Source organism: Mustela erminea, chromosome 1 (genome assembly GCF_009829155.1).
Source record: "Mustela erminea isolate mMusErm1 chromosome 1, mMusErm1.Pri, whole genome shotgun sequence".
NCBI classification, from domain to species: Eukaryota; Metazoa; Chordata; class Mammalia; order Carnivora; family Mustelidae; genus Mustela; species Mustela erminea.
The window spans coordinates 126,310,877-126,321,597 of NC_045614.1; the positions used below are offsets into that span (position 1 = coordinate 126,310,877).

At 43.0% G+C, this 10,721-nt stretch overlaps 1 protein-coding gene across 4 annotated transcripts in view; it reads right to left on the reverse strand.

Annotated features, from left to right (window-relative positions):
* The window catches only part of SKIL (SKI like proto-oncogene), a 28,984-nt gene extending 18,889 nt beyond the window's left edge, over nt 1-10,095 (reverse strand). The window contains exons 1-2 of one of the 4 annotated variants that reach the window (XM_032341421.1): nt 9,633-10,095; nt 6,243-8,025 (exon numbers count right to left, since the gene is read on the reverse strand). In XM_032341421.1, the coding sequence (XP_032197312.1) occupies nt 6,243-7,340 (1,098 nt within the window). In that variant the 5' untranslated portion in view covers nt 7,341-8,025; nt 9,633-10,095. Of the gene's footprint in view, nt 1-6,242; nt 8,026-8,759; nt 9,113-9,614 lie in introns of those variants that run through there. The other 3 variants (XM_032341418.1, XM_032341419.1, XM_032341420.1) reach the window with 3 other exon arrangements.
* Nucleotides 10,096-10,721: the final 626 nt, after the last annotated feature.

Sequence of the window (10,721 nt, forward strand, 5' to 3'; positions counted from 1 at the left end):
AAAATACGCACTTTCAGTGCTATTTGAAATCTCAAAATAAACTCAATACCATAAATAAAAACAAAATGCTACTTTGCTTTAAAACTAACCCTGGTTTTCTCCTTGAAAATCACTGGTAACTTTATAGGGCTAGTAAAACTTTTCATTCAGTTATTCAAACCTTTATTAAACATCTACCACATTCTAGATTCGGAAACTAGAAGATAAATTCCTGCCCTCAGGGGCCTGCATTTAGTCTTTATGTACATATTTCTGTGACCCACTTCTGAGTCTATAAATCAAAATAAGTTTTACAGGGTGCCTGGGTAGCTCAGTCAGTTAAGCTTAAGCAGCTGCCTTCGAAGGCTCAGGTCAAGATCCTGGGGTCCTGGGTCCTAACACCAAGCCCAAGCCCAGGAGTTGGGCTCTCTGCTCAGTGGGAAGCCTGCTTCTCCCTCCCCTTGGCCTGCCACCTCCCCTGTTTGTACTCACTCTTTGTCAAATTAAAAAGAAAAAAAAAAAAGCAACTTTATATTCTTTCTAGTCATTCTTCTGCCTAGAATGGGGCTGTAATACTTTATTTAGTGATTGAGGCAAACCGCAGCTTAAGAAAAGGTTTAGAATTTAATTATATATTTTCTTTTTTTGCTTTCTGTTGTCTAATAAAATCCTTAAGTTTTTTACATATGAACCTTCATTAGACTAAAATTCTGCTTGTGGACAAAATACAGGTTCCTGCCATTCCTAAAGCTATTCCCAAACTAGTTCTACCTCTTTACTTGAACAAACTGGGTTCTGGCTCCATAGTTTCCTCTCCCAGAATTCTAAAGGAACTGAAATTAACCCAATTCTTGATTCCTTCCTTGTCCTTCCAATGGCATAAATTATGACATGTGCACAACTATGAGAACACTATTGGTTGCCTCCACACTGATTCAGGTGTGCCCTTTTTCTTCTTCCTTGAAGTTTCTTAATTTTTTCCCATTTCTCAGACCAAAAAGAATAAATTCCTAAGTTTTTTATCAAAGCCTTTTTAAAAATGTTAACATTTATAACTGTTTTATTATTTTTTAGTGGTAAAAACAAATATAGGCTCTGTATTTTCTAAACCATAAGGGGGCACTATTCCCAAAGCCATTCTAAAGATTTCATTTAATAGTCCTTAACATAATTCTTTTAACAGAACTGTTTCACACTTTTCTTCTCGCATAACTTTGTTTTAGTAAGTAAATATCCAATAGTATAATTACTGTGTACAAATAACGAAGAGTGAGATACATCTGAACCCAATACTCAGTTATTTTATTGTATTAGAAATATATTCCCATAATTCTAAATTAAGACAAGAAGATATATGGGGAAAGGAAAAGTCCCCAAATACGTGTTAGTAAATATTTCAATGATAGTTTGAAGCACCACCCTGCATTCCTAGACTCTTAACTTCAAAGTGCTTTCACTTCCATTCTCTTACTGGATAAGTTATCTCATTCAACAGTTTATCTGCAAATTATATATGTGTTTATTTCCAGATCAAACCATCATTAAAAAAAAAAACCCTCCACATATTCTGAAATATAATGTTGTTTTTCAAAAATCTATTCAGTTAAAAAAAGGAATTTGCTGAGTGCATCTGACATGCCAAGCACTAAACTATGTTCTGGGAAAATAGGAAAAAGATAGTCTCTAAACTCATAAAGTCAGTTATTAATTTTAGAAAGTTAGACAAAAATATTCATACTGGCACCCTATATGAGCACAAACACTTTATCTGATGCTAACCTTATCCCCACTTGATCAAAATTTATGCTAATCACAAAATGCACAATCTATCACTGATATATCAAACAAATTACCACCAAATCTGTCCCAACTATTACTAGAACACATTTTGTCTCAACACTACTGTTTGTAGTTGCCCATTCTCTCAAGTGTATTTCCTCACTTCATTTAGGTTTGGAATAAGAAATGCACTTCCTCAACAGAAGAAACAGTTTACAAAATGGGAAAATTTTTTTCTACTATTACTATTATTCCAATGACCTCTGCAGAAATGATGAACTGAAAGTAAAATGCAAAACTAAAAGCAGTAAAATGTTTAATGGGTTTTAAGAAACAATTTTATTGATACCTTTAGGTCATCTATTTGCATCACAGACAATCTGTTGGGGTTTTTTTTCCCCTAGGCAGAGTAAAACCATATTCTATTACTTAAAGAGTCGTCAAGTCTAAATGTTAGAAAGCTAAATTTTAATTTAAAAAAATATATATCAGGGCATGGGGCACTCAAGTGGCTCAGTCCCTTAAGCAACTGATTCGTGGTTTCCTCTCCCATCATGATGTCATGGGTTGTGGGATGGAGCCCGACTCTGGCTCCACGCTCAGCAAGGAGTCCTGCTTAGGATTCTCTCTCCCCGTGCCCCACCCCACCCCGTGCACACAGGTGCACATGCCCTCACATGTGCACACACACTCTCTCCCTAAAATACATAAATCTTTAAAAAAAAAAAAAAAACCATAAGGGCATATACCATCTTAAAGATTATCTGCCACATTCTGTAACAGTAAAGAACCACCTATGACTACAGGTGGACTTTTCTAGTGTGCTTAAAAATAATCTTAAGTATCACCCTTCAAATTTTATTTACAAATAACCAATTTGCAGGGTGTCTGGATGGCTCAGTTGGCTAAGCATCCCACTCATGATTTTGACTCAAACCATGATCTCAGGGTCATGGAATCAATCCCTGCATCAGGATCCAGGTTTGGCATGGAGTCTGCTTGGGATCCCTTGAGATTCCCTCTGCCTCTCTCCCCACTCACACAAGCTCTCTTTCATTCTCTCTCTCAAATAAATAAAATCTTTTTTTTTAAATGGGCAATTTGCTTAGCAATCTTTTTTTCCATAGACAAAAATGTATGAACAACAAAATCAGACTTAGATCAAATAAATAATACTCACTGAAGATTTGGAAAAGAAATATGACATTCTTGTATACATTCACACACTGTAAAATACAAGAACCATATTTCTAACAAAAAGCTCTGGTGATATACAGAAATAAATAGTTTAAGAACACCATGTTGCAAAGCCACCTAGGCAGTTCTAAAATCAAATGTGTTTCTCGTCGTGACCTGAGTAATAAAGAGTTCAAAATATACCTTTAATTTCTACAGAGCCAGTTCCTCCTTAGAACACTGACCTTATACCACTTATTTCGCCCATCTAAATATAGGTACTATGCAAATTAAATGTAGTTATTAGTCATGCAAATAGTTTGGTGACCATTACTAATATAATTTCCATCCTTGGAAATAATTTAACAGTTGCCACATTTCAATCAACTCCCTATTGAGTTTCCTAATTTTGTTTTTTAATCTAAAACAATACTTTGACTACATTAACTATATAAACATATTGAATTACATTAGTATTCATTCTAAACATAAAGTTCTTTATATGAGAGAGTAATTTATTTAGTATATTCTACTATTAAAAAAAAAAAAAAAAGCTTGTCTTGACTTTTCAAACACGCTTCCTCTAGGTCTATTTGGTTTGTTTGGCAACCAACTCACTGACTCAGAGAAGATAATAAAAAATGTTCCCCAGTCAAGCAGATCTCCTAGCCCCCCTCCCAGTTAAATACCTGAGTCTATAATTCAAGTTAATACAGAGTTTATGAACCAATATACTAAGAGAAATTGATAAGAAAAGTTAATGTTTCTCAAAATTAAGTTTCTACTACTAAGTCTGCTTTAGGAAAAAGCACTAAAAATTACTAGACATCAAGTCTGAAGAAATGCCTCATTCTACCACCCAGTAAGTTATACAACCAGAACATGTGACCCATCTAGGACTGGTTTCTCATGAGAAACCTCACTCACAGACCTTCAAGCAAGAACTACCTCACAAAGTTTTAAGGAGTAAATTTTCAAAACATGAAGTGACGAGCACAATAAACCACTTAAGTATGTATTACACGTGAACCGAAAAAGACTTCCTTCTTAAAGATTTGATTGCTAGAAATTTTCTCAAATTCCATTAAATTGCTTAAAATTCACATAAAATTGGAAGAAATACACCAAAACACTGAAGTAAATCCTGCAAAAAGGTAACACAGACAAAAGGTGGGGGGGAAATCTCACATCTTCCCCCCCAAAAAATTATTCAAATTAGTAATTTCTGAGACAATAAAGGACTACATCCAGATGAAGAATGGTTTCCTCTTTACCCAAACCCCAGCACATTCAGTTTAAGTAAATTCATCATCTTCTTCTTTTTAACCTTTATCTTGGTTCTCAGATGTTCTTTTCTCACGAACATAGAGCAGAAATATCAGGCAAAGTAGTTTATCCCAAAAATGCTTATGTCAGGGGCGCCTGGGTGGCTCAGTGGGTTAAAGCCTCTGCCTTCCGGCTCAGGTCATGATCCCAGGGTCCTGGGATTGAGCCCCACATCGGGCTCTCTGGGCTCTCTGCTCAGCAGGGAGCCTGCTTCCCTTCCTGCCTCTCTCTGCCTGCCTCTCTGCCTACTTGTGATCTCTGTCTGTCAGATAAATAAATAAAATCTTTAAAAAAAAAATGCTTAAGATTTGTCTCCCTCCCAAAAAATACATGTTTATAAAAAAAAAATTAAAAAATAAATAAATAAATTTAAAAAATAAAATAAAATAAAACAACCCATACTGATAAAAAAAAAAATGCTTAAGTAAGAGCAATGAAGACTGGAGCATGGACAGGCGGCAAATAATGTGGTCACCTATGGACAGGTAAGGGTAGAGGCCCTAATTAGCTTAAGGCAAGATATCATAAATATCCAAAGGGCATTCCACATTTAGAGAATTTCCAAGCACAAGCCTCAGCGTGGGACCAATCCAGCTGTAAGCAAGTCCAGAAGTTTGAGAAGTGGCTTAAAGTCAATCCTGCTTCAAAATCAGTCAATAAATGCACATGAATAATATAAACTTATCTAGGAGCCACAGGCAAGGAACTCCAAAGCGCTGACCCTTTGGAAGCAGCAAGTAGCAAACTCTCCTAAATTAGAGTCTAAAATTACCTTCTTGAGCTTCAGAAGCAAATCGCAGTTTTAAAACTAAACTGTAATTAAATTTCCCTCAAAACCTTAAAGGTACTATAATAAAGCACTCAACACCAAATCTAGCCCAAGCTCTAATATTGCTGTGAATAAGCTTCAGTCATTTAATACGCCTCATTCATTTCTTCTGTGAAGTAGAAAAGGCAGAGATTATTTCAAGAAATAAAACTAATAGTGGAAAATTAGATTCTTAAGATGAAACATGGCCAATCTTTTGTTGTAGGAATCAAATAAAATTACATATGTAAAGGCTCAAGAACAATGTTTGCCACGTTGTAAGTATTAAACAGTGCTAGCAGTATATTGGTTTTAATCAAGTAGAAAAATATATATAAAAATCAGATCAACAAACTGGATATTTAATAACCCGTATCTTGTTTTACCCAGATATTCAAACTCTTAGAATGAAAATCTTAAATACCAAATAATGTGGTGGATACATAATGTTTAAGATCTCTTTGTTGACAGGTTTTTACATTAATATTTAGTTAAAATAATCTTTTTATTCTAGCTGTCAGTTTTTTTAAGTTATTTCTTTAAAGAAAAAAACCTTGCTTACTAGAACCACAAATTCTTCAGATAAATCTGCCTTAACCATTTATTTTCAATACCAAATAGCCAGATATAGAAACAATGTCAGAAATCCAAGATCTACCTTTTGAAAAATGCTGTTTGAAGCCCACAACCAGAATTGTTTTGGCTAGCTATTATACCATTTGCAAATGGAAATAACACCAACGTGTAAATTATCTTGAGTCTTAGGACAACAACAGATCTAGTCATCAAAAAGCAGGATGTGTGAAAAAGAAAGAGAACATGACTTGAGAAAGAAGCCCCAAATCCTCCACTCCCTGGCTATATAATCTTGGGAAAGCCACTTGATCTCTGAGCCTCATTCTATTTATCTGTAGAATGGGAATAATCCTAATTCTTACAACAGGTTGTTCAATTCTTCCAAATGAGCACACATGGAGGAGAGCATTTTATAGCTTAAAATGTGTAATACAAACATTATGCATTACATAGATCAGTATTTTTTGTTATTGTTGCATTAGCAGCAACAGTGTCTTAATGCACAGGTTAAGTAATAGTCTAAATATAGAATTGATTTCAAAGTAAACCACTGCCATTATTCAAAATTACTATTTAAAAAAGCAAAAACAAAACTTGCCTTGGATTGAGTTCTCTTTCCATTTCTCATGCTAAATTTCTCCTTCATTTCTTCTAAAATTATCTTCAGTTTCTTTTCTTCAGGTGTCCCTAAGTATTTCTGGTTTACATGAAGATAGCAATGCCATTTGGCTGACTCAAAGCCCCAGTGGCAAGTCCTTTTGTCAGGTGATCTGTGAGAATGCATCACAAAAGTCTGGGGCGCAAACATTCCACAGCACTCCAGACACTGAATACAGGGAGCATCGGGCTGAACATAAAACTGGGGTGCAAATAGACCCTGACATTTGCCCAAGCATTCGTGTTCCACTTCAAAGGCACTGCCAGTTTCCTTTAACTGGGCCAATGAGTTTTTAGCAGGAAGTACACTACCATTTTGAGGAAAAGTGCGTGGCCGCAATAAAGCATTACATAGTCTTTGTGCATCAGTTAATGTGATCAGCCCACAGGATGGGGCATTGAATGGAAGTATTCCCAGGACCTTTAAGATATGAAGCTGGTCTGAAGTACACCGTGAACAATAGATGTACAATTCATCACACACTGTATTTATTTGCTGGAGTGAAAATTCTCGGAGAACCGAATTTAAGACTTGGGGCAAACAGAGTCTCTTTTCTCCTCCAACCTGAAAGCAAGAAATAGACTCTCCTTCCAACACAGTCTGGGTGAGTTCTGTGGAGCTATCAGAAGGGATGAGCAGTGGGCCAGGAAGAACCTGAGGAGATGGAAGAGGCAGAAATACAGTAGGTGACATGCTTTCTTGGGAATATCGAGCAGAAAATGCTGCTGGTCCACCCAGGGAGCTCTGACTACTTAAATGGAATTGCGCCAAAGTGTGTTTCAAACTGGGATTTAAATGTAAAGGTTCAGGCACAGAGGCACAGGTTCGCTTGACATGTTCCCCATCAGTTTCCATTGGCACTTCATAGTCATCCAAGTGTTCCTTCTTTACTGCTGGCATCTTGTTGATCATCATTTTCCCATTTGCGTGGATGTCTGTCATCATTTTTTTCACTGGAGGGCCGCCATCATCTCCCATCCCATTCAGTTTTTTATTCGTGCCCTGAACCAAGGAAAAATTTGTCTGTAGGTTTGCCATGGCTAAAAACTGTTGTGTTAAATAAGTAAGTCTGAAATTTGCATTGTTCTTTAGTCACTCATTTGAAGAGAGAAAAGCGATGCATATCAATACTTATGGCAATTACTCTCATAGAAATTTAAATTTTCAAAGAGAAATCTCCCTAAATTACTCAATAGATTTTGCAACTTTTATTTTGTTCTGCTTCTACTCTAGTATAATTTCACTGCCAGTGCTATAAAACTTTCTTCTTTTGTCTCTAATAATAATATAATTGTGAGGCACACCTCTGAGGGAGCCTGTTTTCGTAATTCTTCAAATATATACATTAAAATAAACTTATCAATTCTCTCAGTTCAAGAAGTCCAGAATCAATGCAATGGTTTGGTTTGGTTTTAAGCAAAACATGTGAAAAGCTTATGTGATTACTTGTGTCATAAACCCTAGACACAAACACAGATCAAAATGTCACATCCAAATTTAGGTTTTGGCACCAAGGACACCAAAAAAGGGGGAAAAAAGGTATCTTCTCTAAAAGTGATGATCTTGTTGGTCTGTGTTAACAAACTGAAGGCTTGTATAAATCCTCGCACCAGTAAGAAGAGCTTCTGACTCCACTTGAAGTTCTACAGTTAAAAAATGATACCTAAAGAAAAACTGCCTGGGGAACCTTCATGGATTACTGTTCATTCTTCTTTTAATTAATCTAGAAGAGAGCGGGGTGGGGGAGAGTTACATTTGAATTTGCTCCAGAGGCTGAAGGGTTGGTTTGAAACTAGTTTCTTAATCTTATACCCAGTTCAATTTTACCAAAGGTGACACTTGAGCAATTTCTTCAAATCTAACACCAGTTAGACAGAAGAACTTCATTTAAACAGGAAAGCAGTTTGGAGAATGAGTAATGGGGGCAATAATATCCCTCGAAAGAGAAAGGGCTACCTCAACTGAGAATAGGGAGAACCTTAAGTAGATCATCTCACCCAAAATTCAGTACCAGAGGCTTTCTCAGTTATGCCATTTTAATTATAATAATCCCTTACTACATCTCTTAATATAAAAAAATATATACCAGTTTCATCCCCCCCCAAAATCAGATACAAGTTAACATATCTACCATATGAAACTAAGTTACAATTTTAAGTGCATTAATTCACCTAGTCGGTGTATGCTATTTTTCTGGAATGACTGTAGGCAAAAATTAACTTTCCCTTTAAAAGGTGGGTGAAGTGTCTTAATGGAAGCCAAAAGCTAGACTCCACTCCTGGGAATCTCCATCCTTAACAAGACTAATCCCGGGGAAAAAACACAAGGCAGACAGACCTCACAAAGAATGCAAATGGAGGAAGAAGGAAAAAGAAAAGATTCTTCTTCCACTTCCTTCTTTTCCGAAAGAAATTCGATAAATAGAAATTTCTGCCTCCCGAACTCCCAGCAATCTACCTTAAAATATACCCTTAGGGCTACGGACCAAGGCCACCAGCCAATGTTCTGACTTTCGCCCACCACAGGAACACCTCAGCGAACGAAGGCTGAGAAAGAGGGCAGGAGGCATGACCTACAGTGGGGGAGCCCCCAACCCTGAAATCCTCGGCCCACGCAAATCCACCCACCCATCACAAACCCGAGGGGGAGGACGGAGTGGTGGAGGGATATGGGACGCTTAGGCTGTGCAACTGGGGGTGTGGGAAGTGGAGGAAGAGGAGTCCCCCAACCCCCACCCACAGCCTCGGGACAACCCCAAGTGCCCTCCAACACTGCCTCACTGCGGGGGCCGCGGGGAGGACTGTGGAAATCCCCCGCGTACCCTCTGCCCGGGAAGTTCTCGGGTGTTACCCCAGCACCCCTACGGCTGCACCTCCCCCGCCTGCCCGGGGCCAGAAGGGAGAAGGGTCTGCGAACGGGTGGGGCGCCAAGTCGGGATCCTCGCGCCGCAGGCAGCCGACAGACGCCGGGGGCATCCCCGAGGAGTGCAGACGGGAGGCTGGGAGAGGGTGGGGGAGTGACGGGCGTCCGGGTCTCCGGGGTCCCGACGGCTCCGGTCAAGTGCAGCGCCCTTCCTGTGTCCGCGCCCACCGCCTGGGGTTAGCGAAGCATGATCCGCCCTGGGACACCCGCCCTGCGCCCCCTGTGGCCCCGACCCCACCCGGGACCCGCGCATCCGGACCCCTGACTCCGGCCTCCGTGCCGCGAGTAGCTCGACGAGCTTTGTTAACTCCCCACTACCCCGAGCACCGCCGTCGGGCTCCCCCGAGGCCGCGCGCCCCTTGCCTCCCGCCGCGCCCGCCGCGTCCTCACCGCGAGCCGGGGCCGCACCTGTGCCAGCCGCCGCCGCTCGCCCGCTCCCTTCGGCTGTGCCGGCGCCGCTCCGAACCCCACACACATCGCTACACACAGCCCTCTGACGTCACCGAGCCCTCGGCCCGCCCACGTCACTGCGGAGACACACGGCTTCCCGCAGACGCCGCCGCCGTCTCCGGCCGCCCGGGGGAGAGAGAGGGCGGCGGGGAGGGGGAGGGGTGGGGAACGGAGCCAGCGGCGGCACCGCGCGCGCGGTCCCGCCGGCGTCGCCGCCGCCACCGCCTCTCGGCTCCCAGCTCCTCGGGGACGCGCGCGCCGTCTGGCCTATTGTGGCTCCTCAGGGCTCCCCCCTCGCCCCGTCGCCTCGCGCGCGCGCCCCTCCCCCAGGCGCGCTCCCGGCGCTCCTGGCCCCGCGCGCCGTCTGGGCGGCTGGCGCACGGCGCTGTCTGCGGTGCACCCGGCGCAGACAGGCTGTTCCCTCCCCGCCCCACCCCCACCGCCACCCTCCCTCCTTCCTTCCTCGAGTCGCCCAGCCGGCTGTCTGGGGCCGCCACCGCCCCGCCCCCGCCCCACCCGCTGCTCTGTGGTGACGGGCCAGACCCGGGGGCGCCCTGGCCGCTCGGCTGCCGCGCGACAGGGAGAGAGGGGGCAGGGCGGCCGCGCGGTGCACTGTGCGCGACCCCAGCTGCCAGCAGGGCGGAGGTAGGGCCCGCCCGGCAGAGCGCCGCCGCCCGAGGTCAGGCACGGGCGACCCTCCCCCCGCGAGGCCGCAGCTGGGCCGCCCCGCCCCGGAGGCAGCCGGGTGGCGGCCGCCCTGCAGCGCCCCCGGTGTGGGCCCTGCTCCCCCGGGCGCGCCGGGGCTGCCCCCCGCCCCCGCGGGGCCTCCAGCCCGCGAGCCGCCCTGCCAGCTGCCTACGCTCCGCCCCACCTCGGCGGCCCCCGCCTCGTTCAGGCGGCCTCCGCCCAGACGCCTTCCCCGGGCTGACCTCCATCCGCCATCCGGCCGGGCTAGAGGGCTGGCCAAAGTTCCGGCAAAACCGAGAGAGAACATTTCTGTCCCTACTTCTCAGCCTCCCTCCTCTCCCCTCCCCACTAGGCTTCTCC